Genomic DNA, 19,702 nt, shown 5'->3' with positions numbered 1-19,702 from the left:
ACTTTCATTGACGTTAGCAGTTCTGTGTCCAATTAATGTCCCAGAGAATTCCAAATGCCCTTCATAATCCTGACCACTTTCGTATCGTAGTCATCCCTTTTGACAATTTTCACTCTCCTGCCTCTCTCCCAACTCTATCCAATTTGCTCCCCACCTGGATCCTTCACCTTCTCAGTTCACCTATCATCTTCTGATTTGGCACACCCCCCCCCCCCCACACACCTTCCTGCCTTTCCTCTCCTTTCTTAGTCCTTAAAATGGGTTTCAACAGAACATTGACTATCCATTTTCCTCCACAGATACTGCTTGACCTGCTGAGCCTCTCTGGCGATTTAATTTAGCTGTAGATTCTAGCATTCTCTCATATCTCCAGAATTATCTGGTCCTGACGGATCATACCCCTGGCATTATATATACCAATAATCAAAGCAGTTGATGACTTTGTACGTAAAAAAAAAAACAAAAAACCCCACAATGCTGGAGAAACTCAGCAGGTCAAACAACCACCTTATTATAGCAAAGATAAAAATACATAACTGGCGTTTCAGACTTGAGCCCTTCATCAAGGTATGGAAAAATGTCAGCAGGCATTTGAATAAAAGAGTAAGGGGGAGACGTGGTTGCAAAGGCAGGAGGAAATAGGTGGAGAATGGAGGGAGGGGACAGCAGGAAGCAAGGGAAGGAGTAATGGCTAGGTGAATAGAGAAGAAAGGGGTGGAGAGCTGACAGGAGGAAGACAACGGGGGGAGAAAGGAGAGCAGGTTAGCAGAAACAGTAAAAGTTGACGTTAATACCATCTGGCTGGAGATTCTCAGACAAAAAAATCAATTGGTGTCCCCAATTTATGGGTGGTTTTGGTGGGATAGTACATGAGGCCATGGACGGACATGTGAGTATGGGAGCATGATGCAGAACTGAAATGTTTGACCATTGGGAGATCTCTGTCATTGGTGTGGACAGAGCAAAAAGCGACTGTATAAAACAAACACAAGAAAATGCGATTGGAAGTTGGTTATCTGACCCATTAAGGATGCCCTATCTACCATTCCAGACAACTATTTTTGATCTGCTCCAGGTCCTCTGATATCTATGCTAGTTGCACAAGGATGGCCAATTTTTGTTAATATGTTATCTTTTCCATTTCGATGTTGTTCCTAGTTGGAACAGTCTCCAACACACAGTAGATAGGTAGGACACTCTGAGAGGAAGGGGCAGTGGAACTCAATGTTTCTTTAACACTTTTTTTAAAATCTTCTGGCCCACCTATTTGTCTGCATTGTCCTAATTCTACATTTTAGTAATAGAATTACATGAACCATAGAGTAAGAATATAAATTGTAATCCTGTTCCTACATCCCCTTCTCCCTGTCTTTCTTGGTCTATCCCTCATTCTGAGCTATCATGCCTTTTAGCAGTCCAGGAGCATCAACAATTCTCAGGGGAAGCCCAGATCACCACCACCAGAGATTGCCCTGATGCAGTCTGGGAGATTTTTCATTCCCAACAAGAGAAGCTGGGGGTTTGGGCAATCACTGGGTCACTGATTTGGTAAGTAATTCCAGTGGTTTAGTCAGCTTCACCGAAATGGAAGATCAGTGTCAATATCAATAAGATTAGACAATCAACAGTCTGAGTTTCATGTGAATTGGGTAAGGCTTAAAGGTTACCTTTATTGTCACGTAATAATGTAATGAACATATTCTTTTTCAACTTTTGTCTGCCATAAGGCAAACAAAGAGTCATCATGAGCATTTCCCTGCGCCCCAACAATAGGAAAAAGAAAAGCAAAACAGAGTTCCTTCAGAGACACTGAGTATCTGTGGATTCGTTACAGGTTGCCAATATTTGGACATGGATACATTCACACTTGAGTTCACTTGTACTTGCACACCTATCTACCTTTCTCCAGCCATCCCAATTTTTGTTGACTCCCAGCAAAACAATTTATGTCAGCATCATGCTGTTCTGTAGTGGAATAATACTGAGCATTTTTTTCTGGGACAACTCAGGTTAAATATATTGTAAGTCAAGTCATGTTATCCATTGTTAAAATAGTGAACAACCAGTAAAGATGGTTCTAAGCTTTTACACAATGGTTTACACTTTCATTCAAGTCAGTAGGTAATGGGTACAAGCTCATTTGAGAAATTTAAATGTAATCTTAGACTTAACCTTATTGTGCAGTAATGCTGTGCAGAGGAGACAATAAACTGAATCCTCCATCTGCTTCCTCAAGTGAATATAAAGTCCCTTGGCCCCATTTTAAGGAAAAGGCAGGAGAATACTTTCTGTTGAATAAAGTGATGCACAACAGAATTATGTTCAGAGCTCAATTTTAAAAAAAATTGAATTCAATAAGAAAATTGAAGGCGCAGTAAACTGTGAGGAGAATAATAGACATTAAGGTATAGACAAGCTGGTGAGGCCAATATAGACAAGAAAGTGTTCTCTCTCGCTCTCTCTTTCTCGCTCTGCTTCCCTGCCATCCTTCCCGCACCCTGGCACCTCCCCCCTAACCCTCCCTGCATTTCCTTTCTTAACCTCAGAATCCCTTCCCTGCATCCACCAATTCTCCAAGCAAACTTTACCTATGGAAATATTCTGAATCTATCCGTGAAGTAAATTTTCTTGTTGTGGAATTTTATAAGTACCTACCTGTCAGCTTGTTTTCTGTATCCTCATGACTTTGTCACAAGAAGACCACATCTTCAAAAAAAAAAGTATTGTTTTACATAACATTTCTGTTCAGAAACAGTGGATCATCAACTCAAATGTACCTTGAGGTTGCATTTAAAATGTCAGACAGTTTCTCAAATATAAATGTGGAAGAAACACTACATACCTGTTTTATGTTTTTCTCTGGGTGAAGGGAATCTAAATGGGCTAACATTAACCTGTGATCTACTGATTGTGTAGATATTTGTGATATTAGAGACAATGATGTTATTTCTCCTTTAAAAATTCATCCTTGTCATTTTATTAGTCCCGCAGGTGTTGTTCTGTCAACAGTAACTTCTTTCAAAGTAACAGTGGTTTTGGACACTGTTCCCAACTTTCTCCAAAGCAAGGCAATGGTCAGGAAATGGAGTGTTTTGTCTTTACCAATATATGCAAGGGAAGGTTGCACTGTGAGACAGGAATCCTGACTATTAATTTTTCCCCCTTTGACATATAGTATCATAAAGTTGTGCTGCTCTCTTCAATGTTTTGATCAAAGTTTGCAGCTCTGTATTGCATTGAAAGGTTCTTATCTTTTCATCAGATGAAGCATGGAGTGAGGTTTATAAGCATCTCTGCAACCATGAAAACTGTGTTAAAATGCACAAGTGCTTGAAGTGTGACCAAAGGTTCCTCCGAACGTAAGTACTTTGTGCTGTTCAGTGTTTAAGATCACTGTAGGCTGGTAATAGTCATGGAAACATGCAGAACAAATTGGGATTGTACCCTGAGTCAGGAAAATGTGGGTGGAGATTGTGGAAGAAAACAAAAACAGAATTTTTTTTTTAAACTTTATTTAAAATTTTATGACATAAATAAAATAAAAATTACATTTAAAGAAATAATAAAAAATAAAATAATAAAAATTAGAATACTACATCATTAAACTACACAAATTAACCCCCCCAATAATTATAACACAACATTAATCATCTAATTTAAAATTAGTCCAACCTTCCCCCCCCAAAATAAAGAGTGAAGAATTAATTAACAATATTGTAAATAAAATAGAAAAAACCCCACTTACAAAAAAAGATAAAACTTAACAACAAAAAAAATTACTAACAACAAAAAAAATCAATACTAAAATAATACCCTTAAACATATATTTAAATCAAACATAATACATGTATTTAACAAATGAAATCCACTTTAAAACTAAGTTCAAATATTAAAATCATATATCAACCACATATCTATTATTCAAAAAAATCATAATTAATAATACATAAATACAGAATTTCCATTAATACCAAGTTTCCTTTATAATTCATCGAGAGAACAAAAACATCCCTTAGAAAAACAAAAAACAATCAGATAAACTTTTTATTCCCTTCCCCTCCCCTTATATAAAAAAAGAAAAAAATAAAAGAAAAAAGTTCAAACTCTTATAAAATTCTCCATATTCTTCATTTATAACATATTCAAAATTCTCTATCAAAATTAACTTAATTTTATTAAACTCTTCTCCCTCAATGTATTTGTACTTAATTTTCTTCTTATCACCTTTCCCCTCATCTTCCTCTTCATCTAATTCAACATCCTCGATTTTTGACTTATTATCTTCTGTGACATCATCCTCTTAAAAAAGAAAGAAAAAAGAGAAAAAAAAACCCCAAACAAAAGAGAAAAAAAGGAGAGAAAAAAAACCTCCTAATTCTCTCTCAATTACAATCAGAAAACAAAAAGAGTTTAAAAAAAATTATTTATTGAGAAAAAATAATAATAAAAAAAACCTTCACTTCTTAACCCAAAAATTAAAAAGAAAAAAAAACAGGTCGGAGGTCACAACTACCTCCTCCTGTTTAAACCGCCCAAAGCGGTAACTCCCCCAAAATATTGGGTGTGAGATAACTCACAGGTAGCTGATGACTTCTGGAAACTAGTGCCCACCCAGTTCCCTCTCCCAACTCCCATTTCATTAAACTATCATCATTATTTAAACTATTAGAAAAAAAAAAATTATTTTTTTAAATCAACGTTACCACTTCGGTCACCATTGCTTCCATTTCTTTTAAAAAAAACTGGATCCCACCTTACATCTCTACTCTCTTTGGAGACCTTGAAGGACTACATCGTTCCTGAAACTGCATGATTGGTAGAGACTGAGCAAAGTCCATAACCTCTTTAGGATTGTCAAAGAACTTTGGCTAATTTCCATCCTAAAAAATCTTCAGTACTGCAGAATACCTGAATGTTCCCTTATGTCTTTTTTTCCACAACCGTTCTTTCACAGAATTAAATTCACGTCGTTGAAACATAATTTCTTGACTCAAATCTTGATAGAAGAAAACAGGATTATTCTGAACCATCAAAGGAGATCTATTTTGCTGGGCATTTCTAATAGCCGTACGTAAAATTGTCTCTCTGTCACAATAGTTTAAACAACGGATCAAAACAGATCTTGGATTCTGTCCTGAAAAAGATTTTCTTCTTAAAACTCTATAAGCACGTTCCAGTATTAAACCTTCAGGGAATTTATCCTGTCCTAACATTCGTGGAATCCATTCAGTAAAAAATTTTCTTGGATCTGGTCCTTCTATGCCTTCTGGCAAACCAACAATTTTCACGTTGTTCCGTCTAGATTGATTCTCCAAATAATCAACCTTTTTTGCTAAATTTTTATTTTGGATCTGCAATGTTTCAATTATTCTATTTTCATCTTGCAGTTGATCCTGTGCATCGACTAAACCTTGATCGCACATTTCAAATCTTTCAATGGTTTCAAGATTAAAAAGCTCCATTAATGACTTCCACCATCGCATTAATCTTGGAAATAAACAGGTTCACAAAATTAGCTAAGTGACTCGATACAGAATATATCTTATCTTCAAGATCCTTAACAGACATTTCAACAGAAGTAGATTCAGGCATAATGGAGTCTTGCTGTTCCTTAGAGACCACGGGATCTTCTGTCCCTTCCCTTAATTTAGTATCTTTTCTAGCAGTTTGACTTTGTATAAAAATCCCTCTCAAAGTCCCCCCAGCAATGCCAGGAGACTGAAGATCAGGGTTATCTTTAAGCCAAATCTCTTTAATCATCTTCACTGAATCGATGTCTGGAAAAACCGTTGTAATTGAAGATGCATTTTGCAGCGCCACCACTATAGCAGTCGAATGACAACTCTTTAACTCTCCAGCTGGTGGCGCCCCAGCTGATTCAACTGTCAAAGCCTCAGCAACAACACCTGCAGTGGCCACCGTGCGAAACACTGGCACCCGTCCAGCCCCTTGTTCTGAAAGCTGTTGAGTGCGACCTTCAAAGAGCCTCACCGGCTTAAAACGAAGCTTCAATGCCGAACTCTGCAAGTCCTCCTCTGGATCCATTCTACGTTGAGTCCTGGCTTTTTGTAAACAAGTAGGCTCAGACAATTTCGGAAAATGTAGTTTTTTAACAGTCTGTTGATATTTTCTTTTACATTTTTTTTTGCATATAAACCATTAGGCACTAATCCAACACCTCTTATTATTTATAAACTTTTAAAAGAACTTTAACGGGCACTTAAAGACAAAACAATAAATCAGAGTCAGGAGAGGTCTGGAAGGCACGTCTGTTCCCTACGCCATCTTGCCACGCCCCCCACAAAAACAGAATTGCTGGAAGAAACCAAGCAGTATTTGGTTTATCATTGATTGATTTCTCTTTCCTCAGATGTTGCTGGATTGGCTGAGTTCTAGCACTGTGTTCTCAACCTTTTTTCCCCCACTCACATACCACCTTAAGTCATCCCTTACTAACCAGAGAGCACTTATGGCATGCGATGGTTAACAAGGAATTAATCAAAATGGATTTTCCATAGGATCCGGAGTTGTCCCTTCTGAGAGATGTTGAGGATGTGAGTTTTAGACTGCCAAATATCAAATTCAATTTGTGATGGTCACCCTGTCGATAGCCAGAAAGTGTATTGTGGTTAAGTGGAAGCCCAACTCCCAATTAAATACCACACGATGGAATATGGAAATACAAAATTGCATTCCCTTGGGAAAAAAAACTCATACAATCTAAGGAGAAAATATGACACATTCATTAGAATGTGGTAACCCTATTTGAAATACCTTGGCACACAGATTTGACTTGCTCCCCCCTCACCTTTTGAACTATGGGCACTGTAACAATCCAACCCAGCAGGGAAATGAGTGGAATTAAAGAAGTAGGACATGATGCAGACAATGTACTTTTCTAGTTTTGTTTTTAGTTTTTTCTTTTTATTCCTTACCCTTGTTATTTAGTCATCCTTGTTGTTTTTCCTACGTTTCTGTAGGGGTTATGGACCCCACTAGTATTTGTATCTGTATAATTTTTATGATCACATGTTTTGGGGTAGGGTGGTGGGTGTGGGGGGGAAATAAATAGTGTTGAAAGGGATTGTGTTGGTTGTTTGAATTTTTGAGTCTATGAAAATCAAAAATAAAATATTTTGAAAAGGTATTAATGAAAGTGGTATGTGTGTGGTGTGGGGAAAAAAGGTTGAGACCACTGTTCTAGCATTTCCGTTTTTTTCAGATTCTAGTATCTGGAGTTTTATTTGTTTTCCATGGCTTGTTGAGAAACAAATATTCAAATTAATCTACCCTTGTTATTAAATATTGTTCAGTTTTCCATTTATATCATAATTTTTAATTCTCTTCTCAAATAAAAAGTTTTGTATCATTAAAAATCTTGGTGGTTTCTGCAAAAGCAGAATATTGCAGATGTGGAAATTCTGAAATAGGACATAGATGTCACATTTTGAGAAAGGAACAGAGTTAATGATTTGGGTTGGTGAATGGCATAATGTGAAGTTTATTAACCCAAATTATACATTCTGTTTCTGTTCACAGTCATATTGTTGCATATAGTTCTGTTAACTGGTACGTAAAACCCTGCTTAACCAGATTACATTTGCAAATTATCATTTATAATTATCTTTTCCTTTTAATGCTTTACAAGATTCTTGTATGTTAAATATACATACTACATTTTTAATTTGCAGCATAAAATATCCAATTAATTTGCTGGTCATAATAAAATCACTCCAGTGTCATTGGGACCTTACTGTTGGATAGATACTCAGCTGCCTCTAAATCAGAGAGGGCAACAACAGTTTTCCTCAAGCACCCCCATTACTGACTTGGATGCTAGAAAAACTCCAATTACTGACACTAAGAGACCCCTAATGCTAACCCAAAAGGACTACGCTACTCTCTAAAATACCCTGTAACATCCTGCAAAAACTCCCTGATACTGAACCAATGACAGTCCAGTACTTGCCCTAAATTACTCCCAAAGTGACTCAAGAACTCTAAATACTGATTCTAAAATGCACCTCATACAGGACATTAAACAACTGGGTCCTAAGTCTAAGTGGTCTTGTTATCATGTTCCAGAGCAGAGTCCAATATTGCCTAGTTTTGATGTGATACCTTGCCCATACAGCCTCTAAAATGACCCCCTAATGCTGTCCCTATGATTTAACCCCAATTTGGTTTAATCTTTCTCTGCACAAGAAATATGAACAAGTTTTTTCTTATTGGAAACTTCATTACTGGCTGCTGTTACCACAATGGCTCTGTGGCTCATTACATCCAAGTCTTGGGAAGAATGGGACCAACTTGTTCAAAGAAGGATGCTATCCATTTCTACTCAATGACATTTTAAATTTTATGTGGAGAATTGAAACAGTAGGTGGTATGTTGGTGAATCTGTCCCCGAGAGATTTGAACCACGTACTTATCCCGTGTCTACTGAATTGGCCCCCATAAATTTTAACTGGAAGTTTGTCACCGAGAAGTTATACTAATGGCAAAAAAGAAGGAAAAATGCAATTAAAAAAATCCAGTTTACCAAAATATCACTGGGTTTTTCTTTTATTTTAAGGATCTTTAATACACAATTTACATAAGGGGGTTAGAAACCACTTTTATTTCTTCATTAAAGGAAGCTATTTGTTTTTGTCAGAATTGAACTGAAGGAACACATGGCAAAGCACAAGGAGTCGAGGTCATTTCTCTGCCAGCTTTGTGGACGGACATTCAAGTGCAGGCAACAGAAGAATAAGCACCACAGACAAGCCCACCAGAAGACTACAGTAAAGAGGAGAGTGGTTGAAAATCCTCCAACGAGGAGAAGACATGAAGAAAAAGAGCATCAAATTAAGAAAAAGAAAGTAAGCAAAGAATTTGCCTGCAACATTTGTACCAGGTAATAATGCAGCAAATTAGGAAATACTGAATAATGGTATTGAACAAGAAAATGTGCAGATGTTATGGTCAAGTGCATACACAAATGTGCTGGAGAAAGTTGACAGATCACATAGCATCCATAGAAAGTAAAAGATAACCAATGTTTAGGTCCTGGCCAAGAATAGGGAAAAAAAGGGGTAGGGGGCTAAATAAAAAGGTCGGGAGGAGGAAATGAGGAAGGAAGGGGTAGGAGCACAGGCTAACGAGTAAGGGGTTGGTAAGGGGGTGGATGCAAGAGGGAGGGTAGAAGAGAAAGCAGCTGAGAAATAATAGCAGGAGAGGGCAATGAGCTAAGAATGGTAGCTTTCTGCTTCAGAGAAGGAAGGGAAGTAGGTATGGAGATGGAGGAAAGAAGACAGAGGAATAGGGAAAGAGAGACCTGGGGAAGGGGTTCATGGAAATTGGAGAACTCGATATTAATGCCGTTAGGTTAGAGGCTTCCAAGATGGTGTTGTTCCTTCAATTTGCAGGTGGCCTCGGTATGGCAGACCATGAGGCAATGGAGTATGGGTTTAAAATGGGAGGCCACTGGGAGCCATATTTTTTAGTATAGAGAGTACAATACAGTAAGTGCTAAATGCAGTGTACTAAAAATAGAGGAAGTACAAGTAAACCAAGTAAACTGCTGCTTCACCTTGAAGAAATATTTGGATCTCTGGAAATTGGGAAACGAGCACTCGTAGTTTTTGCTGTTCTGACTGTTGCTGTATATGCCACAAGAAATCGAGTGGGTGTTGGGACATATAGAAGAACAGTCCCTTTGGGGAGAGAAAGCAAAGTCATTGACATAACATTTTAGCTCGATGATATTCTTCTCAGATGCTGCCAGTCCCACTGAGTAATTGCATCACTTTCTGTTTTATTGCAGATTTTCAGCACCTGTAGTACTATATTTAGATTTTCCATTAGGAAGCATTTTTTTTAGAAAAAATTTCAAAATGTATTCATTGAACATCAAAAACAACTTTTTACACATTAAACAGCTATACATTGTGCTCCTATTTTTTTTTCTTTTTTTAAACAGAAAAACCAGCACACATACACACAAACGTTCACATAACCCTCAGATACACATGTGGACATCCCACTCCCTGACCACTGGCATCTTTGCTGACAGTATCATCTGTATATTACCGATTGTGCTAGTACAATCATCTCACCATTAGTCTATTACTCCATAAGGACTCATAATTCAAAGAAAAAAACACATAAAAGGTTGCTATTTGTGGAAAAAATTTCCAGTGGACCCTTTAAATGTGTATTTGATTTTCTCCAGTTTAATAAAGAAACTGATATCCTTAATCCATTGTGTAATAGAAGGACCCCTATCAGACTGCTAGTGTTACAAGATTAGATGCTTGGCTAATAGGGACATAAATGGTATCACGTCTTTCTGCAGGGAATTTAGGGAGTTGTCAGAGATTCCAAATATTGCAATCGACGGGCAGGGTTGCAAATTTTCTTTAAATATTTCGGATAGTGTGTTGAAGACTCTGCTCCAGAACCCTTAATTTTTGGGCACTGACAAAACACGTGTCTTAGGTGGCATGGGAAGCCATTACACCTATTGCATTTGTCCTCTATTTCAGGATATATGGCTGACAGGCTGGATCTTGAAATATGAACCCTATGTAACACCTTGAACTGAATGAGTCCCAAACAAGTGCAGCAGGTGGTAGAATAAATTCTGTCACTAGCCTCTTCCCACTGTTTCTCCTCAATTTCCATTTAACCTGTTCAGATGGGAGAAAGTTTTTGATCTTTTGAGAGGGGTTCCCATTCCTCTGATATTCCCACTGAAAAGTCTGACAGGTGTCCCCCCTGCCAAGAGTGTTTAGATTCATTGGATTATACATTTAGATTTTGTGGGCTGTTCTGCCCTAATTGAGTGTATGCACCAAGGTGGTCCCCTTCTAACCCCCTCCCCCAACATACATAAACAAATCTGCATACACACCCCCATACTTATTGTACTCATCCCCATGTTAAGACTAAGCCATGCGGACAACAATTTACATTCATGTGGTCCAAACATCCTTGTCCTGAAATGTTAAGGACTTGGAGAGTGATCTTGGGTAGAACAGAAACTTAATCATCCCTCCTGTGAATTTTATTGGCACATTGCGGACTCAGTTTTAACATTTAAGAAGAATTTGGATTAGTACATGAATGGGAGGGGTATGGAGGCCTATGGATTGGGTCCAGATCAGTGGGACTAGGGAAAAAAAGGTTTGGCACAGACCAGAAGGCCAGAGGTGGCCTGTTAATATGCTGTAATTATTCTATGGTTCACTTTGGTCAGCTGTACATCGTTCAGCCCAATAAATTCTTGTATAAATTTAACAGTAGTAATGCCATATTATATTGGAGCTCCGCCTTAACAAACTTAACAAGTTTGGTAACTGCAAATTAAAATAAGAATGCCCTACAAGTGGCAGCACCCCATTGCACTCGCACTTTAATCAGTTGTTTTTCAATGTCTTGAGGTTCTTCAGCATAGAGAAAATCCTTCCCTCATCGCCATAAGTGATCTGTAGTCTGGTTGGGTAGATTAACCTGTATCGGACCCCCTGCAGGGTCTGCCGTTCCGATTTGATGTCATTGAATGTTGCCTGGGCTCAGGCCACTTTCACAGTGAGATCAGGGAAAACTGAGATCGTCATTCTCTTCAGTTTTACCTCATGCTGTTCTCTGGCATGGCATAGGACATCCACGCAATCACGGATGTGAAGTCTGGCAGTGGGTGCTCCCTCAGCCCTGGTTTTAGCCATAGGGTGCAGTGTGCTCAGTCCACCAGTGGACATTCATCTAGTCCAAACACCTCTTTTATTAAAGCTGATACTGGACTTTTACTAGTTCTGTCAGTTACTTTGGGAACCCCTACTATCCTGATGTTATTTCTCTGGGACTTTGCTTCCAAATACTCACATCTGTTTTCCAGTTTTATCATATAATTGGTGAGAGTTTTAAATTTTCTTTTGCATTGAGCACATGAACATTCTATCTCCCCAACAGTATCTTGAATTTCTCTCAGTCTGGTGTTTGTGGTGACTTTTGTGGCCATAAATGATGTTTTTACAGTCTGCAGTTCTGCATTTAAGGGCAGCCAGTTCTTCTCAAATACATATTACTATCTCCATTTTAATGGTTTCTACAATGTTTTTACAAAGTTCAATCAGCACTGCTAGCTTTCGTGGTTCAAGGTCAGTGACCTAGTCTGACAGTGAGCTGCCTGGGGAGACAGGATCAAGTGAGGCCCAGGCTTCAATCTGTGAGGTAGGCCTCTGGGGCTACTGCATGCTTTCTCTACTTTTAACCTTCTTGTTAGGCATTTCAACACTTAAATCCACCCCTGTTACTTCAAAGAATTGCCAACTATAATGCAATAATAGGATTGCTGTTGAATAATACTTAATACATTTTGCAGGAGCTCTGTAAATTGTGACTTACTCCCAACATTAATAAAATTTATAAAATGCCTGGAGGATTGATAATTGAATGAATAATTAGGACTAAAGAAGAGGAATCAAGGGAGGTGGAGATGGATTTTAAAGCAAAAAATTTGCATCTCAGAATTAAGTCACAGGAGATACATTTGAAGACTGTGACTTGAAGGGCACCATGCAAATTGCAGTAAAACCCCTGGTATCCGGCACCTAAGGGAATTCATAGATGCTGGATAAGTGAATTTTCCAATTGCCTGAGATTACATGTTACATAACTACCGAATCAATGACAGTAAAAAGTAATGACTTTTTAACTGAAGTCACTTGGGTTTCTAGTTTTCTTTATTGTCTTCAGCTTGTTTGCCTTGATTACTTTGGTTGAACTTTAGGGCTCTGTCTCCTGAAACTTACACTGTAAGCAGTGATCATGTTGTTCTTCATCCAAGGGTTGACTTTTGGAAGGGGTGCCTGTGATTTATTGGTCGACTCCCTCTGATTTTGGTCATTTTCATTCTCTTTCTCATGTTGGATGCAACCTCCAACAGGCTGTGCTGCTCAGCAGAACATTCTTTATCTTGTTTGGCTTGTCTGTGTTGTTTATTCTTCTGTGTGGCACCAAAATGGGCAGTGGGTCATCTAAGCATTCTTACCACCTCCTCCTGAAATCACAGGCTGCTGATACTTCTTGAGAGCTGCTGCTGTACCACTGCCCAGCTATGCATTGTAATCGGTGGACTGAAGCACAAGTGTCTCAATGTTGGCGGTCATTGTACAATGAGTGGCTGGATTGATTATCAGGTTCACTGCTTGGTCCCTTTTTTATCCTCATAAATAATTTCCTTTAGACTACATGCCCTGTATCGATCGTTGTTTTGAATCACAGCCTCAAGATCGTCCAGGATCAGCCTCCAAGGAGCACTCAATGCTGTCTTCTTCTCCCCTTCCACTTTTAGTACTCGCCAAATCGTTGCCCCATTGCCTGCTTCCATTGGCTCAAGTTAAAGCGTGCTTTCCTTCAGAATGTTCATCAACAGTTCCTATTATGCTCCTACAGTATATCTTGTGCTTTACCTATTTTCATTTTCTGCAACTTTTTTTTTGCAAGTGGCTTGAAGCTGCCGTTTGCTTGAATTCCGGATAGCGGAGGTTTTTACTATATATGTTTCTCAGTCTCTGTAAAATCCGTCTTTTTGTTTGTAGATTGATGGTAAGAGGAGGTGGCTTTTTGGAAACTGCAAAATCTAGGCCACTAGGTTTCAAAAGGCCAAGATGATTCTGTGCTCAAAAAGGAGAAAATGTATCATAATGCAAGCTGTGCCAGTTGGTTCTTATTGTGTGGATATACAAGATAGATGTAGTTATGGTCTTTAACAGATGTCCCTCAGAAAACTTTTCACAAGATAAACAAGTTGATTCTTTACATGAGAAACACAAAAACTGCAGATCGTGGAATCTTGAGCAAACAATGAGAAGCTAGAGGGACTCAGCAAGTCAGGTAGAATCCATAGGTAGAAGTGATCAGGCAACGTTTTGGGTCAGGATTCATCGCCAACACAGAAATGTCTGACCTCAACCTCAACTGCACGATGCTAAATGTAAACATTAGGAATAACAAATCATATTCCTCTGGACAGCAATAAAATCAATGGCATGAACATTGATTTTTTTTCCCCCCCAATTTTAAGCAACTCTTGCCTGTATCTGATTCCAATGTTTCTATCTCTTCTTTACCTCCTTTTATTTAGCTGCTACCCCTCCACCATCATACTCCTCAACAATAAACTCAGTCGGAGGCTCATTTAAGGACTCTTACTTGGGCACTTTATTGATTTTTCTTTTTGTTCTCTGTATAACACAATTTTATTACATTTGTTATCTGTTCACAGTTCTTTGCATGTTTATGCTGTGTACAGTTTTTTTGTACTACCAACTAGTGGTAATTCTGCTGCGCCTGGAGGAAAAAAGAATCTCAGGGTTGTATGTGATGTCATGTATATATTCTGATAATAAATCTGAAATTAGGAATGGGTGATATCAAATATGCCAAGGGGAAGAGCACGAGAATGGGTAGAAGTTGAGACCACTGGGGGTGGGAAGAAATTGGAAATAAAAGGAGGTAAAGAAGAGATAGAAACATTGGAACCAGATATAGGCAAGAGTTGCTTAAAATTGGGGGGAAAAAAAAATCGATCTTCATGCCTTTGATTTTATTGCTGTCCAGAGGAATATGATTTGTTATTCCTAATGTTTACGTTTAGCATCGTGCAGTTGAGGTTGAGGTCAGACATTTCTGTGTTGGAATGGTTGGGTGAGAAACTGTTTGATACAGGAAACTTAGTTTAGATGCATAGACCAGCTGTAGGTGTTCAAGGAAGCAGTCACCCAATCTGTATTTGGTCTCACGGAAAAAGAGGAGGCCACAGCAAGAACACCAAATGAATAGATTAGGTTGGTTGATGTGCATGTAAAGCTCTGGCTCAGCTGGGAGGTCTGTTTGTTGCTCTGGATGGAGGTGAGGGAGGAGAAATGGCATGTCAGAAGAGCAATGTTAGCTTGGGAGATTTCAACATGCAAGTAGATTGGGAAAACAAGGTTGGGGCAGGATCTCAAGAGAGAATTTGTAGAAAGCCTAAGAGATTTCTTTTTAGAACAGCTTGTTGATGAGCTCACAAGGGGATCGGCTAAACAGGATTGGGTGTTTAATGCACCAGAAGTGATTTGAGAGCGTAGAGTAAAGGAATCATAAGGAGGGCAGTGTTCACAATATGACTGAGTTCAATTTGAGATTTAACAAAGTCAGATGTATCAGTATTTCAGTGGAGTAAAGGGAATGACAATGTCATGAGAGAGGAACCGGCCAATGTAGATTGGAAGGAAGCACTAATGGAGAAGATGGTAGAGCAGCAATGGCTGGATTTTCTGCAAGAAATGGGGAAGGTGCAAAATAAATACATACCAAAAGAAAGGAAATATTCAAAGGAAAAGTGTCACCACTATGGCTGTCAAGGGAAATCAAATCCAACATGAAAGCAAAAATTAATGGAAAGAAGTGGATTTGCAAGTTTTAAAAAAACTTTTGGAAGGTAATAAAAGACTCATAAGGAGGGAAAAGATGAAGTATAAAAGTAGGCTAGCAAGTAATATGAAAAAAGGATCCAAAAAACTTCTTTAACTATATAAAGAATAAAAGTGATGAGAGTAGATATAGGCCAGGGGTGGCCAAATTTATGGTCCCTGGGTCAGCCCATTGCCCATTTTTAACTCGCCCATTAGAACATAGTCTCTGGCAATAAATTGCACTTCTTAGTTTCTACACTGGATTTCACGTCCATTTTGAACAATTATGAGGCTACAGTTCACTTCTTAGTTTCAACACTAGGTGTCACTGACATTTTGAACAACTATTAGACTGACTTTTGAAATGTTACTCATCTATGAAAATGTTTACCTCAGTTTAAAAAAAGTTTACCTCAATTTTAAAAAGTTTACCTCAGTTGATTAAGCATGGCAGAACCGAAAAGATGGAAAATAGTAAGGGAGTGATGAATATTTAAGACGTGGTGGAAAATGTAATACTTTTTCACAGAATTCAAGGGGAACTGTATTTCTTCAATTTGCAAGGAATCTGTTAATTTTAGTAGCCTATCTTTAATAGCATATCTACAGATTTACGCATTGCATCATAATCATTAAGGTGGACCCTTGGGCCATGAGCTATATTCGCTAAGAGTTGTGTAGAAATGTTGGAGACTGCTTTATCTCTTTCTGAATCTTTTCCCCTGCTCTTATTTTGCATCCAGCCTTTTATTTTCCACTTCTTTTTGAATGAAAATTTTTAAGAGTTTTATTGTATTCATTTAAATTAAATTTAAGATCAGCAAATACATATGTAAGCACATCGATAATCTACTGTAATGTCAACAGCTAAACTGTTCGGTTGTGTGGTATAGTTATTTTGATTAAAAAATAATTTTCAATGGCACAGGGGTTTTCTGGTGTAAAAAAATGCAGTTTTTCTTGCAGTGTAACTGGTTGAAAACTGCCATGCATAATATTGTTTGGCCTGTGACTCCTTATATTTTTTTGTATGCAGCCCACAACCAAAAATGTTTGACCACCCTGATATAGGCCCACTAGAAAATGATGCTGTAGAAATAATAATGGGAGACAAGGAGAACTACATACTTCAGAAGAACTACCATATTTTAATGCATTTAAAGTGTGTGTTATATGCGTTTTATTTACAAACCAGGTAACCCCCACGTGTTATATGGGTGTGCACGTTATACAGGAATATTTTTACATGTTGAAAGAAAGTGCACAATTTATAGTGGGCGTGGGAAAGATGCACCGGCAATTTATAGCGAGTGTGGAAATCTAATAGTGAGCATGGTAATGTGATAATGGTATTGAAATAATGACCAATTTATAATAGGCATGGGAAATTTTGATTTTGGGAATATCCTCTTGGCCTGAGTACCATGCTTTTCTGAGAAACAGGATATTGTGGCAAATCACCCAGACCTATCCCTTTGAGAAGGTGATTAATGTATCAAGTGCCTCTGATCTGAGACATAAGGAGGATTCTGCCCTATGGCATCAGTTTAATCATCCTTATTACATCAAATCAAACCATAAAATTCTCAATTCCACATTATTTTTAACAAGATAGGTTTTTATGAAAGGGTTTTTAAATCATGACAGAATTAAAATCCTCCTTAACTCTGAAGCTTGTCTTCAATCTATTAACTGACTCCTCTCCAAAGCTTATTCACGTGTTGAAAGAGGATACATCTATATCATAGGCGATTGACATCTCTGGGGGAAGTTGATTGGGTGTTAATTGTGGGAGAATAACTGTGAAAGATAGAGGGACTATGGAATGTGGTTTCTCTCATGTCCCAAGTAAATGTGAATTGCTCTTATAAGTTTGAATGTAGAATACTATCTTTGGCTTGGCTTCGCGGACGAAGATTTATGGAGGGGGTAAAAGTCCACGTCAGCTGCAGGCTCGTTTGTGGCTGACAAGTCCGATGCGGGACAGGCAGACACGGTTGCAGCGGTTGTAGGGGAAAATTGGTGGGTTGGGGTTGGATGTTGGGATTTTCCTCCTTTGCCTTTTGTCAGTGAGGTGGGCTCTGCGGTCCTCTTCAAAGGAGGTTGCTGCCCGCCAAACTGTGAGGCGCCAAACCTGCATGGTATATGCATGTGTGCACTATATAAAAATATTTTTACTCAATTTATGATTTTCTGTGCATGTACACATTATATGAGTGAAAATACAGTAAATGAGTTTTTTTTTTGCACTAGTAGCATACCAGATGTTGAAGAGTATCAGGGAATGGAAGTGAATGCATATTTCAAGAGAGAAGGTGCTCAGAAAACTGAATGATCTAAGAGTGGATAAGTCTCCTGGACCAGGTGGATTGTGCCCTCGGGTTCTGAAAGAATGAGCAGTAGAGATTGTGGAGGCATTGGTAATAATCTTTAAGGAATCAATACATTCTAGCATTGTCCCAGAGAACTGGAAAATCACAAATGTTACCCCACTATTCAAGAATGGGGGGTTGGGGGGGGGAGGAGGAGACAGAGAAAGGAAATTATAGGCTAGTTAGCCTGATGTTAGTGGTTGGAAAGATGTTAGAGTCGATTGCAAGGGATGAGATTACGGGGCACTTGGAGGCACATAACAGGGTAGGCCAAAGCCAGCATGGTTTCTTTTAGAAAACATCTTGCCTGACAAATCTATTGGAATTCTTTGAGGAGGTACTAAGCAGGCTGGATAAGGGAGATGCAGTGAATGTTGTGAATTTGGATTCTCAAAAGGCATTTGACAAGGTGCTACAGGTGATGCTACTTAACCCTAACCCTGATATGGTATATCAGGAAACATACTAGCAAGGGTAGAGTGTGTCTGATTGGCAGGAAGCAGAGAGTTGGAATATAGGGATCATATTCTGATTGGCTGCCAGTTGCTAGTGCTGTTCCACAAAGGTCAATGTTGGGGCAACTTCTTTTTATGCAGTATATTAATGATTTGGATTATGGAATTAATGACTTTGCGGCCAAATTTGCAGATCTATGAAGGTCGGAGGAGGAGGAGGAGCAGCTAGTGTAGAGGAAACACGGAAGCTGTAGAAGGACTTAGATCAGGGGTGTCAAACTCAAATTCACGGAGGGCCAAAATTAAAAACTTGGACTAAGTTGAGGGCCGAACTAAATATTTATTGAAAATTTTCAACAACATCTGCATGTTTTCTCTTCTTTCAACATATGTAATGTTAAACTTTAGGATATAACTTTAGGAGGATAATGTTACAGGTCAGGAGTAGGTAGCTCAAGTTCACCCTTTGCTTGACCTGAGGGAAACCTATTTGGTCCCTGTGGAGATGTAGTCAGCATTCACAGGCTGTGTCCATTTTGGCCTGCATCAGGACTCAGCATTTCCTGCTCACTCCTCAGGCTCTAGACCTCTATTCACCCTCGACCCACCATCCTTCTACCTGACCAGTCCTTTACCCAACCTCTACTCACCCCTCACTCCACTCGCTCTGCTTCTACCCACCCCATCCTATACACGCCCCTCTACTGCCTCTCCCCTCAACCTGTTCCTCCCTCTACCCGTCTCTCACCCTCTAATCACCTCTCCGCTACTCGCCCTGCCCCTCCCCTTTACCTCTTACCTATCCACCCCTCCTTCTACTCATCCCTCCCTCTAACTGCCCCTCGCACCACCATAACTTACCCTGCCCATTACTCCTCACCTACACCCTCTGTCCACCCCTGCTTACCCACTCACTCAGGCCCACCGCGCTCCCGATCAGTCTTTGCGGACAGCCACCATCTCTCTCTTCACGTGCAGGGCTGAACCAGCCGTCCCTGGGGTCCGCGCGGGTGCAAACGCTGAAGGCCGTGGCGACCGGGAGAAATGCGCTCGCGCTTTGGAAGGGCCGTCCGATGCCAGTCGCGCGGGGCTCGCGCTGCCCGGGGGCCATGCGCAGCCTGCCATGCCCGTCGCGCCGACAGGAAATCACAGGCGCTCGCCAATCCGCCGCACCACTCGACAGGTGGGAGAAGTGACTGGTTGTGCGGGGAGCCTTCCAACCGGCTTGCCAGCTGATGACATCGACAGACTTCTCGTGTTACAATGGGGAAGGATGTGCAATGAAGGGGGAGGATGGTGGGGGTGACATTACCAAAAAACAGCATCGGCTCTCGCTGCAGGGCGGGCCACCTCTAATACATTTTTGAAAAGATCTTGCGGGCCAAATATAATTATATCGCGGGCCAAATTTGGCCCGCGGGCCAGAGTTTGA

The 19,702-nt window shown here is 39.4% G+C and overlaps 1 protein-coding gene across 7 annotated transcripts in view; it reads left to right on the top strand.

Moving 5' to 3' along the window:
• Positions 1 to 19,702, top strand: part of LOC138751328 (oocyte zinc finger protein XlCOF6) — a 67,241-nt gene that overhangs the window by 33,092 nt on the left and 14,447 nt on the right. For all 7 annotated transcript variants that reach the window (XM_069913489.1, XM_069913494.1, XM_069913491.1 and 4 more), the window contains 2 exons: positions 3,263 to 3,359; positions 8,657 to 8,899. In XM_069913489.1, the coding sequence (XP_069769590.1) occupies positions 3,263 to 3,359; positions 8,657 to 8,899 (340 nt within the window). The remainder of the gene's footprint in view (positions 1 to 3,262; positions 3,360 to 8,656; positions 8,900 to 19,702) is intronic.

This window comes from Narcine bancroftii, chromosome 1 (assembly GCF_036971445.1).
Source record: "Narcine bancroftii isolate sNarBan1 chromosome 1, sNarBan1.hap1, whole genome shotgun sequence".
Classification (NCBI taxonomy): domain Eukaryota; kingdom Metazoa; phylum Chordata; class Chondrichthyes; order Torpediniformes; family Narcinidae; genus Narcine; species Narcine bancroftii.
This window is presented reverse-complemented; position numbering and strand designations above follow the sequence as displayed.